This window comes from Narcine bancroftii, chromosome 1 (genome assembly GCF_036971445.1).
Source record: "Narcine bancroftii isolate sNarBan1 chromosome 1, sNarBan1.hap1, whole genome shotgun sequence".
Taxonomy (NCBI): Eukaryota; Metazoa; Chordata; class Chondrichthyes; order Torpediniformes; family Narcinidae; genus Narcine; species Narcine bancroftii.
Genome location: NC_091469.1, coordinates 291176278 through 291196982, shown reverse-complemented (window position 1 = coordinate 291196982; position 20705 = coordinate 291176278). Strand labels below are relative to the sequence as shown.

Below are 20705 nucleotides of genomic sequence, written 5' to 3'. Positions count from 1 at the left end.
GAGCATATTTGCATTTGTCCAGTCACTCGTGACCAGCAAAGATTTTAGAATCTCAGCAGACCCCTTGCCTCCCATAGCAGCCTGCCTGGATAAATCTCATCTGGCCCTAGGGATTTATCCATCTTTAAGCCCACTAAGACAGCAAGTTCCTTCTCTTTGTTCACGGGAACTTGGACCAGAATTTCACCTTTCTCCTCACTAAGTTCTTCCACTGCAAAGCCCACTCCCTTTGTAAATATCAGTTAAAAGGATTTATTTTGGGCCTCACTGATACCTTTGGCTCTGTGTGAAGATTGTCTCAGTTGACCCCCAATGGCCCCTATTCATTCACTCGTTATTCCTTTGCCCTTAAAAAATTATTTTAGAGTTGTTAGTGATATTTTGTAGTTTCCCTTTTTTCACTGGTGTCACTAGGGGGGCACGGACCACACCAGGAGACACCAAAATGACTGTCTATAAAATTTTTGTGGAGTGTTTCAGCAGAAATGTATTTTGTTAAATAAAAATATCCCTGTAGATCGTTAATAACAACAAAAACATTTTTCATAAGCCCAGATTATGTATATCAATATATCTACAAGGCTAAAATTTGATGCTCATTTACTTTTTGAAGCTTCTAATGAGCTCTGCTCAGAGCCCCCCCCCATTCAGCACTACCACTGCCACTCCCCCAGCTCAATGCCGCCACCATCCCCCCAACCCCTCCTCCCCACTCAGCGCTGCCATCCTGGACATACAAGGAACACACGCCTGTTTCTTTTATGCTTGGTACACTCATACACTCAGTCCATGGTGGGGGGGCGGGGGGTGGAGAGGGTGACACCATGATTTACCACACCAGATGACACCAACCCTAGCGACATCACTGCCTCTTCTGTGTTAAGATCTCTGTACTACAGTAAACTCCTGTTATCTGGAACTCAAGCAACTGGCAGCCCCAAGCAACCGGCAAAAAAAATTGCAGAAGATAAATAGGTAAAAAATAAGGAAGTTTGAAATTTGAGCATCTTCACCCCAATGACGCAACACACAATCTCAAGCAACCGAAAAATTCACTTTTCCGGCATCTACCAATTCCCTCCATTGGTGCTAGATACTGGGGACTTAATTCTGCATACTACTTCTTTTCCTTTAATCGGATCCTTGATATCCCTCGAGGTCTACGGTTCCTTGTACTTGGTTTTCACTCCCCCTGGAATACGTGGGCCCTGAGCTCTGCTATTTCGACATCCAGGATAGGTGTGGATAGATGTTCCCAGTCTACTTTGCCAGACCATGCCTTATTACAATAAAATTAGCCTTTCTCCAATTTAAGAGCATTATTCCTGGTCTATTCCTATTGTTTTACATAACAACTTTGAAATATGTGTCGTTATGGTCACCACCTCCAAAATGCTACCCCAATGGCATTCAATCAGTCTCACAGACTACACTCCCTAGGACAAGGTCTGGTAATGCTCCTTCTGTGGTGGACTCCTGAGACTTTTACACTAAGGCAATCCTTGGGAAATTGATCCCCTCATACTATAACCTCTTACTTGCTCTTACTTTCCCCATGACAGATTAAGAAACCAGCCCACTGCTCATTCCTGACAGCATGGGCTCCCTTAGTAGGAAAGTAAAATATGAAAGTCTGCAGACAGTGACCTCACAATGCTGGAGAAACTCAGCAGGTCAAACAGTGTTCTTTATAGAGCAAAGATAAAGATACATAACCAACATTTTGGGCTTGAGCCCTTCATCAAGGTATGAGCAAAATGTAGGCAGGCGCCTGAACCTCCTACCTTGATCATTGAGGACCCCTTCCACCCCACACACAGCATCTTTCAGCTGCTCCCGTTGGAGAAGAGATACAGGAGTATCAGAGCCAGCTCCACCAGGCTGAGGAACAGCCTCTTCCCACGGGCAGTGAGAATGCTGAACAGCTGAATTAACTGCTCACACTGACCATCCACTATTTATTAAATAATATTTATTTATTTTAAAATATGTATGTGTTATGTCTTTTTTTAAACCGAGACCTGGAGAATGCAGTTTCATCAAATTATTCTTGTACAATCAGATGATAATAAACTTGAACAAGAACTTGATTTCTTCCTCCTACGCCCTGACTGATCCCCAACAGTGGTTTCAGGTTTCCAGGTCTTCCTTTGCTACATTACCCATCCTGGGTGCAATCTGCGATCCATCTGCTCATGATGACATGGAAGCTTCCTCGGTCAATGGCCACGTCTTTCTGTTCTGGATCCAGCATACTGTGCAGCTGCTCCAGTTTGGTGTCCTTGCTCTGTCCCGTCATTTCCTCCAGGTACTGAATGATCACTGAAGCTGCAACTCTCCCTATTAGACAACATAAAAGGATCAGCCTTCAACCCAGCCAGCTCACAGGCTCTCCACCATTGTTTCAAGGAACATTCAACACCCAAATCGATGAAAGCAAAGCAGGTCCCAGTGGAGAGCAATAGCATGGATCTCCCAGTGGGTGCCCATTTCTATTTCCCATCCCATTCCCTTGCTGACAAGTCTGTCCATGGCCATGTGCACTGCCAGGCTGAGACCACCCGTAAAGTGCAAGAACAACACCTCATCTTCCACCTGGGCACCCTCCAACCAGATGGCATTAATAACGACTTCTCTGGCTAAACTCTCCCTCCCCCAGCTCTGTCTTTCTCCCTTTTACCTCTGCCTCCCTTCCCACAGACAAAATCGATTCTCACTGTGGTGCTACCACTATGTGTATGGGCTGTATGGGCTGCCCCGCCCCCTGAACCTGTGAAGTCCTCCCTTGTAGATATCCACATAAAGGCTGTTATGTCCAAATCCCTTGCTTAGTACCTGCCTTGGAACCAGGCCAGCAATATGCAAGCTGTGCTGACACTTTAAAGTGATTCAAGCCTATTAATCATGATTCTCTGTCTGATTGTGGTTGATTGGCAGTACACTGCCCTCTCTCCTTATCATATCCAATTAACACCTTTTGTTAGTCTGGATTCCTCCCCCAGCCAGAACTGTCTCTGTTATGAGATTTCCTGATTTTTTGCTTATTCCTTGAAAGATGGCTCAGGCCCGAAACATCAGCAATATATCTTTGTCTCCCATGGACGCTGCGAGACCTCTAGCATCTATGTTTTTATTACAATCACAGCGTCTGCAGACTTTGGTGTTTTACTCAGGTTCCAGTGGGGAGCAGGTACAGCTCCCATAATGGATGGCAGATTAATTCGAGCAGGAGGGTTAAGGAACCTAAAATACATTCAATGGAACATGAAGAGGACATTCAAACCTTCTACAATACCCTGCTTTTCCATTAAACCATGGTTGACCTGTACCTAACTCCATCAATACTCTCTTTCATCCAAACAATTTCAACCCTGCTGTTTGTGACGTGTATAATGATTTGGACAAAACTGTAGTTCAAAGTTAAAATTTACTGTCAGAGAACATACCTGACATCACATACAACCCTGAGATTCCTTTTGCTGTGGGCCAGGCAGAATTTCTAAAGGGGAAGGAAAAGGGAGGGGGGAGGAGGGGAGGAATTTATTTCTAGTTTTAGAGGGGGAGGGGGAATTTACTTCTAGGCTTTAGCGTCTGGACAGCCGAATGAGTGGGAAACACTTTGCACAATGACATGGATCAGAATGTTAGTGCCCACAGTCCACGTACCTGTGCCTTCAGTATCGCAAACTTTGAAGGTGAAGTTCAGCACATCCTCCTCAGAACAGAGACCAGGTGCCTCATAACCTGTTGAACCCTCCTCTGAAGGCACAATTTCATTGGTGCCTGATGGAGGGTTTCATGGGAGCAAAGGTTACACATCAAACATTTGCAAATTCCGCGACCCAGTAACCCATCTCCTTCTAAGTTACTTGTCCCACCATCCCTGACATGACCACAAGCCCCCAGCCTCCACACCCAGGATGTGACTATGCTGCAAGTGCTCAATAGTTCCAATAAACCAATGACGCCACCATTGCACATGCTCACCTGCACACTCACCTGCACAAACATGCATGCACACACATGCTCACCTGCACACACACGCTCGCACGCACGCGCGCACACGCACACGCGCACACGCTCACGCGCACACGCTCACGCGCACACGCTCACGCGCACACGCTCACGCGCACACGCTCACGCGCACACGCACACACGCACGCTCACACGCACGCTCACACGCGCACGCTCACACGCACGCTCACACGCGCACGCTCTCACACGCGCACGCTCACACGCACACGCTCACACGCACACGCTCACACGCACACGCTCACACGCACACGCTCACACGCACACGCTCACACGCACACGCTCGCACACGCACACGCTCGCACACGCACACGCTCGCACACGCTCGCACACGCGCACGCGCTCACGCGCACGCGCTCGCACACGCGCACGCGCTCACGCTCACGCGCACGCGCTCACGCGCACATGCTCACACTCACGTGCACACGCTCACACTCTCATGCACAGACACATGCTCACACATACCCATGCACACACACTCACCTGCACAAACACGCATGCACACACATCCTCACCTGCACACACATCCTCACACATACACGCTCACATGCACACGCTCACACGCGCATGCTCACACGCACGCTCTCTCATGCACAGACACATGCTCACACACACCCATGCACACACACACTCACCTGCACAAACACACAGGCTCACACACACAGGCTCACACACACGCGCTCACACACACGCGCTCACACACACGCGCTCACACACACGCGCTCACACACACGCGCTCACACACACGCGCTCACACACACGCGCTCACACACACGCGCTCACACACACGCGCTCACACACGCGCTCACACACGCGCTCACACACACGCTCACACACACGCTCACACACACGCTCACACACACGCTCACACACACGCTCACACACACGCTCACACACACGCTCACACACACGCTCACACACACGCTCACACACACGCTCTCACACACACACTCACACACACGCTCACACACACGCTCACACACACGCTCACACACACGCTCACACACACGCTCACACACACGCTCACACACACGCTCACACACACGCTCACACACACACATGCTCTCATGCACAGACAAATGCTCACACACACCCATGCACACACACGCTCATCTGCACATATGCACACATGCATGCGCGCACATTCTCACACGCACACACAATGAGTGACCCAAAACCTCTTGCCTTCCCAGTCGAGATATTATGAGAATGTGGAGCAGTTACAGAATAGGAACAGGCCCTTCAGCCCATAATGTCTGTGCCTAACATGAAGCCAAATTAAATTGTCTCTTCTGCCTGTACATGATCCATATCCCTCTGCTCTTACATAAAAGCCTCTTAAACATTACTATCGTATCTGCTTCCCCCAGTGATCCTGGGAACTCATTCCATTCACTCTTAGTGCTAAAAAACTTAGAACCATAGAACGCTACAGTTCAGAAACATGCTCTTCTGCCCTTCTAGTCTGTACCACACTATTATTCTGCCTAATCCCATCTACCTGTATCCATTCCATAGTCCTCCCATCCTGAACCTGTCCAAATTTTTCTTGAATGTCAAAACTGAACCCACATTCACCACTTCAGCTGGCAGCTCGTTCCACACTCCCAGCACTCTCTAAGTGAAGAAGTTCTACCTAAATATCTCATCTTTCACCCTTAAGTCATGTCCTCCAGCTCTCGTCTCCCCCAACCCCTCTATCTTCAAGGATCCTCACCACCCAGGCCATGCCCTCTTCAATCTGCTACCATCAGGAAGGAGGTACATAGTTTTAAACTGAAAGGGGAAAGGTTCAGGGGGAACATTAGGGGGAAGTTCTTCACTCAGAGAGTGGTGCGAGTATGGAATAAGCTGTCATCTGATGTGGTTGTGGGCTTGATCTTGTTTTAAGAATAAATTGGATAAATACATGGATGGGAGAGGTCTGGAGGATTATAGAATGGGAGCAGGTCAGTGGGTCTACTGGAATTATGGTCAGCACAGACTAGAAGGGCCGAATGGCCTGTTTTCAGTGCAATAGTGTTCTATGTCCTTCTATTCCTTGTCAATTTATATCTGTATAATGCCTCTCAAATTTAGTAACCACATGGAATTCTATCAGTGAGCGCTGGATATTAATCGCTTTTTCCTCTCAAATCACCTTTAAAACACCTTCCTCTCTCCTTATCTCAATGTGGACAAGACAAATGAGATGATCATGGACCAGGAATGACCAGCCTCCACTACACATCAACAACTCTGTAGTGGAGAGAGAGGAGAGCACCAAGTTCCTTGGAGATCACATAACTAGTGACCTTTCGTGAATACTCAACATCTCCTCACTTGTCAGGAAGGTGCAACAGCGGCTGCACTTCGTAAGAAGACTGAACCAGGCAAGGCTACCAGCCATCATCATGTTAACCTTCTACAGAAGCTCTATCGAGAGCGTCCTGGCTGGCGACATGACAACGTGGTATGAAACAGAGGTATCAGAGGTCAATCACAGGACCATAAGAATGGCAGAAAGGATCACTGGAGTTTCCCCCATCCTCCACCCCCCCATCAACGTGATCTATCGGGATCAATGTCTGAAAAGGGCACACAAAATCATTGAGGTTCCCTTCCACCCCTCACATAGCATCGGGGAACCGATACAGGAGGATCAGAGCCAGCACTACCAGGCTGAGGAACAGCTTCTTCCCAGAGGCAGCGAGAATGTTGAACAACCAAAGGAACTACTCACACTGACCATCTGAGACTCTAATTTGTACAAAACATTATTTATTTTTATAGATACACTTTTCCTACATATATATTGTGTATCTGTATGTGTGTTATGACTGTATGTTTTGCACCGAGGACCGGAGAACACTGTTTCGTCGGGTTGTAACTTGTACAATCAGGATGACAATAAACTTGACGACTTATTCCCTCTAGTTTCCGATTCTTAAAATCTATCCTTGCAACCATACAGAACAGTTTTGTCGCATACCATTAAAATTTCCCCAAATGTGGAGTATACCTTCAGTACTCTGTTTTCGCTAATGTAATATTCCAGCACCATACTAGTTCAAGATTACATCACTATGCTCGTACTGCCCTTCAACTATGCTCCCTCAATATTCCCCCTCTTTCAGCCACTTCTGGATATTCTGCTTGGGGCATTCTACTGACTCACTGTTGTTCTTGACAGAATTCACATGTCTTCCATGCACTTCCCTGGCCGAAGCATCTGTGGGTGCAGTCCAGTCCCCGGTTAACGACATAATACCAGCCACGTTGACGCTGTCATTCCCATCCATGGACGAGTCTATCGTCCCAGTGCCCAGTCCGGAGTCTAAACGCGAGACACAGTTGGAAAGTGGGGAGTGCTTCTCTTTGTGATCTACCGCCTGGCTTCTCTGGAGAGACGGCAATCCATCAGCGGCTGTGGAACTCTGGACCCTGTCAGCCTGTAGACCAGAAGCCATTTCAATTTCAGAATACCTGCAAAAAAGGTATTAACGAAAGAAGCTAATTACATTTAATTTAATTATATTTTATTTATTGTTGCTTTTTTGTTTATTGTCTTTTTAATTCACTTATGTATACTACTGTAGTTTTTTTATGCAAAGTACCTAATCAACTGCAGCGGGTAGGAATGTCAGTGCACATTTTTTTTTTTTTAAAAAGTACGGTAACAAGCCTTTTCAGCCAACAAGTATGTGTCGCCCAATTAACATACAGTGATGGGGGGTGGGGGGTTGGGAGGGAAACTGGAGACCTTGGGGCAAAACATACAAACTCCTTACAGTCAGCACGGGATTCGAACCATGTTTCTTATTGCTGACACTGTAACAGTAAACTTGCCATCTTATAACATTTGGATGTTTACAAATGATGCTTAGAACTGCAACCCTGTAAACTCTGAACCAATACGTTGGTCTCAAAGATCAAGGCACAACCTAATTTTCCATACCAGATATATCAAAGGGAATGCCACACAATCTCCAGTACTAGAAGGATTAGTCCAGGAGGCCGAGGATGGCACAAGCATGTACTACTGCATTTAAATAGCACCTTTAACGTAACATAAGGACTTCCTGGAGACATGGAATGCTACAGCATGGAAACAGGCCCTTCAGCCCAACATATCTATGCCAACCAAATACAACAACAACCTGCAGAAACAGCTTGCTCAGTTCCTCTGTGTAAGACAGTGTTTATATACAAATATTAAAATAAATAAATATTATTATTAAATAAATAGTTCAGTCATGGTGGATTAGTATGAGCAGTTCATTCAACTGTCTCACTGTCCAGCTTGTTTCTCAGCCTGGTGGTGCTGGCTCTGATCCTCCTGTATCTCTTCCCCGACAAGAGCAGCTGAAAGATGCTGTGTGCAGGGTGGAAGGGGACCTCAATGATTTTGCATGCCCTCTTCAGACAATGATCCCGGTAGATCACATTGATGGTGGGGGGGGGGGGGGATGGGGAAGACCCCAGTGATCCTCTCTGCCACTCTAATGGTCCTGTGGATTGACCTCCAATCCACTTTTTTGCAGCAACAATACCACATGCAGCCGGCCAGGACACTCTCAATAGAGCTCCTGTAGAACATTGACATAATGGTGGGCAGTAGCCATGCCCGCTTCAGTCTTCTTAGGAAGTGCAGTCACTGTTGCTCCTTCCTAACAAGTGAGGAGATGTTGAGTGTCCACAATAGGTCACTAGTTAAGTGAGCACCAAGTTCCTTGAAGTTGTCCACTCTCCCCACTACAGAGTTGTTTGTGTGTAGTGGAGGGTGGTATCCAACTCCTGTTTAACCCCAGTTTAACCAACCAAAGTGCCAAACCTATTTCATAAACAGAAAACCAACACTGAGAAGATGACCAAAATCTTGTTCAAAGAAGTCATATTAAACAGTCTGAAAATAATGTACAGAGGAGAGGTTAATGGGATCAAAAATCTAGAGCTTCAGGACATAGCCGCTGAAGACTTGGTGGTGGCTGGAAGCGAATTACACAAAAGTCATCATGTAGACCAGCCATTCTCATACCCGGATTTTCATCAAGGTATGAGCAAAATGTAGGCAGGTGCCCAAACTAGAGCAAAGATTAAAGTACATAACCAACGTTTCAGGCTTGAGCCCTTACCTTGATGAAGGGCTCAACACCGAAACATTGGTTATGCATCTTTATCTTTGCTCTATAAAGGGCACTCTTTGACCTTCTGAGTTTCTCCAGCTTTGTGTTTTTACTTCAACCACAGTGTTTGCAGACTTTCATGTTTTACTTCAGGATTTCTTACTAACTTAAATACATTCTGAGATTCTGTGATCTGAGGCATAACACTAGGCCAGAAATGGAGCAGTGGAAATATCAGGTCATTGTAGGGTTGGGGATGGGGAGGGAGGGGGGTGGTGTTGCAGAGATAGGGAAGTGTTTAAACCATGGTGGGATTTCAAAAGGACAAAGCTACAAATTATACATTTGACCTGCAACAAAAAAAAACTGAAGATGCTGGAAATCTGAAATAAAACCAGACAAAATCTTGTAAGCGCACTGTATATTAGGTAGCTTTTGTGGAGAGAGAAATTATTAAGGACTCTTCATCAGAATGCTTGGTCTGAGCAGAACCTTTAGCTCCCTATTGGTCAACAGGGTACCAATGCAAAGAAAGAGGTCAGTGTAAGCTAGTATAAAGGCAACAAAGGTCTGGTTAAATTTCTGTCTGTAGGAATTCCATGACAAACTATCAAAATGTGAAAAGTAGGAGCAGACTAATCCTGGCCTTCACGCATTTCCTATATTTTCTATCTCACCTTGAACCCAAGCCCTCCAGTAACATAAATCTGTTCATTCCTCTCACAATTTTATAAAGTTCTTCTCATTTATTTAACAAAACCAGCTCAGTCACTTTTACACTTGAAGGAGTGTTTAACACAATATGGATCTTTGTCTGGATATAAAGTTAATTGGGAAAAAAGTGAAATTTTACCGATAGGTGAAGAAGATTATTCAGTTTATAAGAATATTATTAATTTGAAGTGGACTGATCGAATTAAATATTTGGGTATAAATATGGATGTTGATTATCAGTCTTTATATAAATTAAATTATGTACCATTAATGAAAAAGATCAAAGCTGATTTGATTAAGTGGAAGGATCTTCCTATAAATTTAATTGGAAGAATAAATACAATTAAAATGAATATCTTTCCACATATACAATATTTGTTTCAGTCAATTCCGTGTTTACTTAATAAGAATTTTTTCCAACATTTTAATAAAATGGTTAGGGAATTTTTATGGAAGGGTAAATTTCCAAGAGTAGCTTTGAATAAGTTAACTTGAAAATATGCATTAGGAGGATTACGTTTACCAAATTTTCAAAATTATTATGAGGCAGCTCAACTTAAATTTATTAACATAGAAACATAGAAGATAGGAGCAGGAGTAGGTCATTCGACTCTTCGAGCCCTGCTCCGCCATTCAACGAGATCATGGCTGATTTTAAAGTTCAGTACCCCGTCCCCGCCTTCTCTCTGTAACCTTTAATACCCTTATACTGAAGAAATAGATCCAATTCCCTCTTAAATATATTTAATGAACCTGCCTCTACTGCCCTCTGTGGCAATGAATTCCACAGATTCACCACCCTCTGGGTAAAGAAATTCCTCTTCAACTTTGTCCTAAATGGTTTGCCTATTATCCTCAAACCATGGCCCCGGGTTCTGGATTTTCCCATCATTGGAAACATCCCATCTGCATCCATTCTGTCCAGTCCTGCCAGAATTTTATATGTCTCTATGAGATCCCCTCTCAATCTTCTAAACTCCAGCGAGTACAATCCCAATTTGCGCAATCTTTCCTCATAAGTCATTCCTGCCATTCCAGGTATCAGCCTGGTGAATCGCCTCTGCACTCCCTCCATTGCAAGAACATCCTTCCTTACATAAGGTGACCAAAACTGCACACAATACTCCAGGTGGGGTCTCACCAAGGCCCTGTACAGCTGCAGTAAGGTATCCTTGTTCCTATACTCAAACCCTCTTGATATGAAGGCCAACATACCATTTGCCTTTTTAACCACCTGCTGTACCTGCATGCTCGCCTTCAAAGACTGGTGTACAAGTACCCCTAGGACTCTCTGCACTTCCCCATCTCTTAATCTATTGCCATTCAAATAGTAATCTGCCCTCTGGTTTGTATTACCAAAGTGAATAACCTCACATTTATCCACATTGTAGTGCATTTGCCATGGATCTGCCCAGTCCCTTAATTTATCCAAATCACACTGGAGCTTCCTGACCCCCTCTTCCATTCTTTAATGGATTTGGATTGGCCCCCAATTTGGGCTAAAATTGAGATGGTGAATATTTTTGAATTTGAAATACATCAATTTTTGTTTTGGTGGAATTTAAATTTATTACAAAAATATAATGTGCCTATACTAAAGCATTTAATGAAGTTCTGGATAAGGAAAAATAGAACGATAGGTTGTAAGGGTAAATTATTGACTTTAACACCATAATATAATAATCAACTTATTCCTTTTTCAATGTATAATCAATTTTTATTACATTGGAAATCTAAAGGTATAAAAAATTTGGGGGATTGTTTTAAAGAAGGTCAATTTTTATCCTTTAATCAAATGAGGGAATATTTTTGTATTAATGAGAATTCTTTATTTGTTTATTATCAACTTTGATCTTTAGTAAAACAAATATTTGGTAGAGATATGACTTTACCTAAATTGACTAAATTTGAATCTTTTCTTGTGATTGTACCAAAGGGATATATTTCATTGATGTACCAAATATTACAGGAGAATATGGAAAAAAAGGGATGAGATAGATCTAAGATTAAATGAGAAAAGGATATTAAGTTTAATTTTTCTGAGGATGATTGGTTAGATATCTGTCATGATCTTGTTACTAGATCGATAAATGTCCGTTATGCAATAGTTAATTACAATTTTTTACATCAATTGTATTTAACACCTGAAAAGTTTTTTAAAATATGGTTTTAGTGAATCAGACTCTTGTTTTAGATGTGGTAATTTAGTTGGAACTTTTTTTCATGCTGTTTGGTTATGGTTATGTGAACTACTCTTTGCAGACGATGCCGCTTTAGTTGCCCATTCAGAGCCAGCTCTTCAGCGCTTGACGTCCTGCTTTGCGGAAACTGCCAAAATGTTTGGCCTGGAAGTCAGCCTGAAGAAAACTGAGGTCCTCCATCAGCCAGCTCCCTACCATGATTACCAGCCCCCCCACATCTCCATCGGGCACACAAAACTCAAAACGGTCAACCAGTTTACCTATCTCGGCTGCACCATTTCATCAGATGCAAGGATCGACAATGAGATAGACAACAGACTCGCCAAGGCAAATAGCGCCCTTGGAAGACTACACAAAAGAGTCTGGAAAAACAACCAACTGAAAAACCTCACAAAGATAAGCGTATACAGAGCCGTTGTCATACCCACACTCCTGTTCGGCTCCGAATCATGGGTCCTCTACCGGCACCACCTACGGCTCCTAGAACGCTTCCACCAGCGTTGTCTCCGCTCCATCCTCAACATCCATTGGAGCGCTTACATCCCTAACGTCGAAGTACTCGAGATGGCAGAGGTCGACAGCATCGAGTCCACGCTGCTGAAGATCCAGCTGCGCTGGATGGGTCACGTCTCCAGAATGGAGGACCATCGCCTTCCCAAGATCGTGTTATATGGCGAGCTCTCCACTGGCCACCGTGACAGAGGTGCACCAAAGAAAAGGTACAAGGACTGCCTAAAGAAATCTCTTGGTGCCTGCCACATTGACCACCGCCAGTGGGCTGATAACGCCTCAAACCGTGCATCTTGGCGCCTCACAGTTTGGCGGGCAGCAACCTCCTTTGAAGAAGACCGCAGAGCCCACCTCACTGACAAAAGGCAAAGGAGGAAAAACCCAACACCCAACCCCAACCAACCAATTTTCCCCTGCAACCGCTGCAATCGTGTCTGCCTGTCCCGCATCGGACTGGTCAGCCACAAACGAGCCTGCAGCTGACGTGGACTTTTTACCCCCTCCATAAATCTTCGTCCGCGAAGCCAAGCCAAAGAAGAAACATATACAATCTTTTTGGAAAGCAATTCAATTGTTTTTGGTACATTTGTATAAGATCAAAATACTTCTAGACCCGACAATATTTTTGTTGGGTAAGTTGAAGCCTTTGAAAGATTTGGGATTAGATACATTTCAGATTGCTTTTGTATATTTAGCTTTATCTGTAGCAAAAAAAAATGTATAGCTAGTACATGGAAAAACGCTCATGTGATTGATATTAATAGATGGTATAATGAGATGAAAACTTGTTTGGTAATGGAAAAAAATCATGTATCTTTTATATGATAATTATTCTTTTTTTCTTAATAAGTGGTCTTTATATTCAGAATATTTACATTTAAATTTACTTTGATTAGATTTTAGTAAATATATTTTAGTTTTTTTTCTCTTTGGCTATTTTTTTCTCTTTTCTTTTTTATATAATTTTTTTATTGTTCACAATATGTACTTTTTTTACTGTATGTAATAACCTTGTTGAACGAATAAATAAAGTTGTGAAAAAAAAAAGTCCTTCTCATTTCTCCCCTCAGCCTTCGACACTCTGGAGAAAACAATCCATTTGTCCAACTCCTCCTCGGAACTTCATCATTAATCAAAAGCTAAAAAAATAATTACTAATGGACAGGTTTCATCAGTCTTTTCATTATATAGATCAAGTAGGCAAAGTTGTCCACTATCCCCATCTCCATTTGTTATGGCAATATAGCCATTGGCTGAAGCTGTCAGACAAGATCTAGACATAAAGGGGTTTAAAGTGGACCAGGAAGAATATAAATTTATTTGCTGGTGATATTTTAATATATTTGACTATATTTGCCTCTATCTCAAAACACTTTAATACCCATGACTTTGGGTCATAGAAGTTTGGCTGCCTGGCAAGATTGTTATGATCATAAGGGGAAATTTATGTCTTTTGAGGAACGTAAAAATAAATTTAATTTACCAAACAACACATTCTTTTGCTATCTCCAATTGTGATCTTTTTTGATGGAAAAGTGGGGACCATTAATGGTCCTACCAATGTGTTCAGACATGGAAATTCTAATTATAAAGGAGAATGCAACCAAATTTATCTCTAATATATATGCTCTGATTCAAGATCAAAGCCCCAAATCTGGATGACATAGATTGAGGGAGAGATGGGAATCAGATTTGGGTATTGTGATTGATCCACAATGCTGGTCAGATCTATGTGGAGATAGTATGACCACCTAAATTATCTCTAGATATAATTTTCTGCATCAATCATATTTCACACCTCAAAAGATACATAAAAGTAAACCAGAATTTTCTGATAGGTGTTTTAGGTATGATATAGACATTGGTACTTTTTTACATACCACCTGGTTATGCATGAAATTAAGACCCTTTTGGATCAAATCAGGGAAAATGTTAACAACAATTGTGGGGGTGAACTTCCCTCTAGACCCAGAATTGTTTCTTCTGGGGAATGTGGCAGTTATAAAAATTAACTTCTCCAGAAGTAAATCCAAATTTATTAAAATTTTGTTGTCAATAGCCAGGAAATGTATAACAGTAACATGGAAATCCGATTCCCTACATCACACAGATTGCTGGAACATGGACATGCAAAGTTGTATTCCCCTCGAGAAGATTACTTATAGTCTTTGGAATAGATATAGAATGTTCGTCAAAATTTTGCAACCTTATTTTAGTTACTTAAATGCTCAGATTGTATAAATTATTTTGATATTTGTCAATTAGTATACTCCTTATTAGAAATGTAATACTTTTAAAATGATGTGACTCTGAGATGTTGGATCCTGCTCCTGTTGCTTTTTCTTTTCTATATTCTTTCTTTTTATCTCCCTCTATTCCCTGCTGCCTGCCTCCTTTTCATTCAAATCTGGGGAGGGGGTACTGGGAGAAGATGGACTCTCCTTTTTCTTTTTCTGGACCTTATGAATGTTTTTCTATGATTTTATATTCAATGCATTATTGTTATTATATTAATTAGTCCTATATCCTTAAAACTTAAATAAAATATTCAAAAAAAACTTCTCCTTGGAGGTAATACTCTCTAATCCAGGTAATATCCTGGTAAGTCTCTTCTGCATCTTCTCCAAAGCCTCCACATCCTCCCTGTAATGGGGCGAACAGAACTGCATTTGATATTGCATGTATGGTCTAACCAAAGTTTTATTCAGCTGCAATATGACTTCCCGACTCCTATCCTCAGTCCCCTGACTGATGAAGGCAGGTATGACAAACCTCTTTCTTCACCAGCCGATCAACTTGTGCTGCTACTTTCCAGCAGCTATGAACTTGCATCTCAAGTTCACTCTGTACATAAAGTCCTATCATTAATTTATTTTTAAATTTAAATTTAGACATGCAGTATGGTAACAGGCCCTTCTGGCCCTCAAGACATTGCCACCAAATTACACCCAATTCACCTACACATCCCCTCCCCAATACATTTTGAAGGGTGAGAGGAAACTGGGGCGCCTAGAGGAAGCCCACGCAGACACGGGGAGAATGTACAAGCTCCTTAGACAGTGCAGGATCCAAACCCAGGTCACTGGCACTGTAACAGCGTTGTGCTAAACACTACGATAACCATACCACCCTGTATACTTAACTGCATACTCCCCCCTACAGTTGACCTCCGAAAGTACACCATCTCACACTCATCCAGATGAAACTCCATCTGCCTTTTCTCTGCCCATATCTGTAACCACCTTCAGAACTTCATAAAACCCTCTACAAACACTGGTGTCTGCGCAAAGCTGAATTCTCTCTGTGAGGTTGGTCCACTGCACATTCTGAATCTCACGAAACTTGCACTGGAGATTGCTGCACACAAGGCGGAAGGCTGCTTTCTCATCAAGAAAAGATGGTTGGGCAAATGCATCTGGTGGGCAGATCTCTTCTTCACCAGCAATTCTTGGATCTCCTGGTTGTTTTCATTGAACTGGAGAGGGGTCTGTGGGGAAACTGGGATCCTCAAGCCTCAACTGAAGGTTCGCCTGGAGGTCAACTTTCACTTCAGATGACAGGAGATTGTCAACCTGGAACTTCTTCCTTGGAACGCCCTCTCTTTGGTTTGGGTTTGAGGTGGATACTGAGTTTGCAGCGGCAAGACAATGGCCCACATGCACTTCTGCGCTAGGCATCACTCGGGTGACTAAGACATCCAGAAAGTCTCTCTGGCGCACCTGAACTGCCTGCGTGCAGGATCGGAACTGCGGATTCTAGTGTCATCTTCCACCTGCGGTTTTTGCCCTTTTCCCATCGCTGCAAGGCTTAATGAATGGTTGGGGAGGATGGTTGAAGATGCAGGCATGTCCTTTGAGCTTGCACGATAGATTTTGTAGGTGGAGTGCAGTGTGCACAGTACTGGCCCTACCCTTAACTCCTGGGGTTTATCTGCTATGGCTCAGCATGCTGGGACAGTGACAGTCAGATCCTCGTGTCGTAGGTTTTGCGTCGGAGTGTGCTTCTCCTAGATGGATGGCCTGACGAGGCTAATGAGCCCCATCTACCCAGGTTTGAAATCAGAGTTGTCCTTCTCTTAGGCTGGCTGCCAACCAAGGTGAATGAGCCCAGCCCACTGGTCCAGTTTTTCCACTGGACACTTGGTCACGCCATGACAAAGCAAACTCAGTGAAAACAGGGTACACCTTGAGACGGTGTGGCCACAGATGCAGTAATGTAGGAGAGACCATTTGCAGTGACCTCCTGCCTGGCCAAGCCGGACAGCGGCCAAGCGGCGATCACTACACCGAGAAAGAAGAAGTGATGTATTACACGTGCTCTTTCCCTGGGTGAGCGGGACATCAGGCCCAACCCTCACCCACTATTAACTGTAAACTTTCCCCTGACATTGGACCTCCCAAAGGGTGACACCATACTTGACAGAACTATATGTATCTGCATCTTCTCAGTACTGCTACAATGTGTAGTTTAACCAAGATCCAATATGTTTAGCTCGACCATCTCCTTACAGAAATAGCTTGTTTGTTGCACACAATCATAATGCAGATGGCCCTGTTTGACAGTTTTTTTCTCTGCTGTGTGTTTATCAACCTGTATAAACAACATATGTAGATACTACTTTACACAGGGCATTGAGGCACACAATACATGGCCATGCATGCAATGCAGCTAAGTATGTAAATACACCTAAATATTATTATCTTTATTGATAATACATCCACACATAAGTATTTAGAATGTCACATAAATGTACTATAGAGAAACACCATTTCAAACAATGTATAGATATGGTTGCTCCTTCCCACTGCAAAACTACCAGTTTACAAACATACTGAGACATGTTATGTACATGTACGCTGAAGAAAAATTGACTCATACCTTGAAGAAGGGCTCAGGCCCGAAACATCGGTTATTTATCTTTGCCTCCTATGGATGCTGCGAGACTAGCTGAGTTCCTCCAACACTTCTGGGTTTTCACTGAAGAACAATTTACCTGGAGCTTTGACATGTTCAAAGGTAGCATGATGAGAATCCCATGCTTGAGGATCCCAGGTCGAAAAATGTTAGCATGTAGAACGTGTCTTGGATTAACGTTTAGCTGGGTGCTGCCTGTTCTTGGTCATCACTGAACAGATCCCTCATTGCCACCATATGTCAACACAAAAGCAAAATATATTGTCATTTCTATGTAGATTTTTCCTCTCCAATACATTACAGCCTACGAACCTCACAGTTTTCTAGCTGTCATTCAACTCCAGGGTTCCAAAGTTAATATATTTTTCTCAAATTAGAATAACTTTTTATCCTTAATGAAATACTTAGTAACAGTCTGTAGCATCTCTTTTTTATTTTCCAGCAGATTTCTCGTTAAAAATATAACAGGTGTTACAAGAAAAACAGCCAGTTATTGGCAGTTGCAATGGTGAATGCTGGTATTTCTCTGAATAATCGCCTGTCACTTCAAAGCCAGCTGGCCCAGACAGGTCTGTTCTCTCCACATCCTGTCAACCCGTCGGGTTGTGAGCATCAAAATAAACCCAAGGAACGGGGAAAAATCATTCTGCTGCATTCAATCAGATCACATCTCATCTTCACCTGCTTGCTTTGCTCTGTAGGTCTGAAATCTGTCCAAACACAAAACAGGTAACCTCAGCTTTGAACATTTAGTGAACTCTCATCACCTGCTGCCTTCTGGGGGCAGAGGTTCCAAATTCCACTCTGTGTAAAGATTTCCGATTTATTGCCAGAAAACATACATGACATCACATGTAACCCTGAGATTCTTTTTCTTGTGGGCCAGGCAGAATTACCATTTATTGGTAGTGCAAAAAAAAAACTGGACAAGGTGTACACATGAAACAAATAAAAAAGTGCAAACAAACTGACTGTGTAATACAGAGAGGAGAAAGTCAATAAAGTGCAAAAGTAAATTTAATTTTTTTTTTCAAATTAGACATATAGCACAGAAACAGGCCATTTCAAACCAATTGCACCTAATTAACCTATAACCCCTGGTACATTTTGACAGTGGGAGGAAACTAGAGCTTCCAGGGAAAACCTACACAGGCGCGGGAAGAACGCACAAACTCCTTACAGACAGTGCTGGATTTGAACCCCAGTCCCGATCGCTGGCACTGTAAAGGCGTTGCACAAACTGCTTCGCTAACCATGCCACCCAAGAGTCCTTAAAAGAGTCTCTGATTGAATTTGTTGTTGAGGAGTCTGATGGTGGAGGGTTAGCAGCTGTTCCTGAACCTGGTGGTGCAAGTCTTGTGGCACCTATACCTCTTTTCTGATGGTGTGCTGGGTGGTGTGAATCCTTGATAATTGCTGCTGGTCTCTGTCAGCAGCGTTCCCTGTAGATGTTCTTGATAGTGGGGAGGGTTTTGCCTGTGATGTCCTGGTCTGTGTCCACTATCCTTTGCAGGGCTTTATGCTCAGGAGCATTGGTGTCCCCACACCAGACCATGATGCAACCGGTCAGCACACTTTCCACCATATATCTGTAAACATTCGCCTTCTGATGTCACTTTTGAATGAATTATCAAGATGTGCTCCTCTGTTCAGGACTGACCCACCAAACCTTCACCAGCCCCAACCTTGCAAATTATTTTTATTTTAAATTCAAGCACTAACAAGACATGGACATCACCAGTAACTTAGACCACCCCTTGATGGCCTGACATTTAGTTCCACCATCCCGGAACTGAACATCAGCCCTTGTACACTAATTCCAGTTGTTATTCCCCATTTCCCAATAACTCCCTCCACATTCTATCCCTCACCCACACACGAGGACCAATTTACAGCAGCCAATATATTCACCAACCTGCATGTCTTTGGAATGTGGGGGGGGGGGGGGAATGGAGCACCATGCAACCACAGGGAGAGCATGCACACTCCACCAGAGGCCCACAGCCCTCATAGGGGGCCACTGCCCTCTCACATTTCCATTACCTAAATCAATAATTCACCTCCCGCCTACAGGGTGACACCCATCTCTCACCTTCAGGGCAACTCCTCCCTCCTCCAGGGTGACACCCCTCCTCCACCTTCGCCCTCCTACAAGGTGACACCCATCTCCCTCTTCACTTGCTGTCTCATTTGTCATCACCTTCGTTGAGTTCCCAATCCTTGCACTCACCCTTCCCCTTTTTGGATACATTCCTTTCCAACATCCATGTTATCCCACCTTCCCTCTCTCCCATGGGTGTAACAATCCCTCTCTCTACTCCCTCCCATTGTGTGCTCCTTCCTTCCCTTTCTCCATCTCTCCATCCCCTTTCTATTACTCCCTCTTTTTCTCTCCCTCCATCATCACCCTCTCTACCAGCAGTGCTCCACCCCCTTCTCCTTTCCCTCCTCTATTGGGTGTTACCTCTCTCACAGAGCTCTCCTAATGCATTCCCCTTTCCCATTGGGCTCTCCTGTTCTTCCCCATACACACTCTCCCATCCTACCACGGGGTATTCCCCCTCTCCATCCCATGGGTATTCTTCCTCTCCCTTTGGAGTCCTCTACTTCCCCCCCCCCCACCCACACACCCCCCACCCACCCCACCCACACACCCCCCACCCCCCCCCACCCCCACCCCCCCCACCCCCACCCCCACCCCGTCCTCTCTCCTTCTTCCATTGGTTGTCCTCCAGTCACTCCTCCCTCTCCTCTCTCTCAATGAGGGTCACCCTACATCCTATTGTATGCCCGCCTCGCTCTCTTATTAGGTGTCACCCCACCTCCTATTGGGTGTCATCCTTTCCATTGGGTGTCCTCTACAGTCCCATGGGTGTCCTTTACTCTCTCCCATTGAGTATCCCCACCCAGCGGTCGCATTGGGTGGTCTCTCACTTCATTGGCCGTGCTGCCTACGCCCCCCTCTCCCATTGGCCATGCTGTTTCTGTCCCCGTCTCCTATTGGTCTGGCTACCTCCACCCGCCTCTTCCATTGGCTGCCTCCATTTCTCTATCCCGTTGGCCGTGCTGGCCCCCGTCCCTCTCTCCCATTGGCTGTGGGCCGGCCCATGCCCCGGAAGCTGTGCAGGAGGCTTGCGGAGGGTTCAGGGCCGGGCGGGAGGTGCGGGGCCTTGGCATGTTGTCGCGGGGCTCTATCGAGATCCCGCTGCGGGACACGGATGAGGTACGG

The 20705-nt window shown here is 44.3% G+C and overlaps 2 protein-coding genes across 2 annotated transcripts in view; one reads left to right on the top strand and one right to left on the bottom strand.

Moving 5' to 3' along the window:
• Nucleotides 1-20369, bottom strand: part of LOC138756948 (inositol 1,4,5-triphosphate receptor associated 2) — a 57948-nt gene extending 37579 nt beyond the window's left edge. Inside the window, exons 1-4 of the mRNA XM_069923463.1 lie at nucleotides 20299-20369; nucleotides 7190-7497; nucleotides 3667-3783; nucleotides 2163-2340 (exon numbers count right to left, since the gene is read on the bottom strand). Coding sequence (XP_069779564.1) covers nucleotides 2163-2340; nucleotides 3667-3783; nucleotides 7190-7497; nucleotides 20299-20369 — 674 coding nt within the window. The remainder of the gene's footprint in view (nucleotides 1-2162; nucleotides 2341-3666; nucleotides 3784-7189; nucleotides 7498-20298) is intronic.
• Nucleotides 20370-20590: 221 nt separating this feature from the next.
• The window catches only part of ctr9 (CTR9 homolog, Paf1/RNA polymerase II complex component), a 39768-nt gene continuing 39653 nt past the window's right edge, over nucleotides 20591-20705 (top strand). Inside the window, exon 1 of the mRNA XM_069903747.1 lies at nucleotides 20591-20699. Within this exon, the coding sequence (XP_069759848.1) occupies nucleotides 20652-20699 (48 nt within the window). The 5' untranslated portion in view covers nucleotides 20591-20651. The remainder of the gene's footprint in view (nucleotides 20700-20705) is intronic.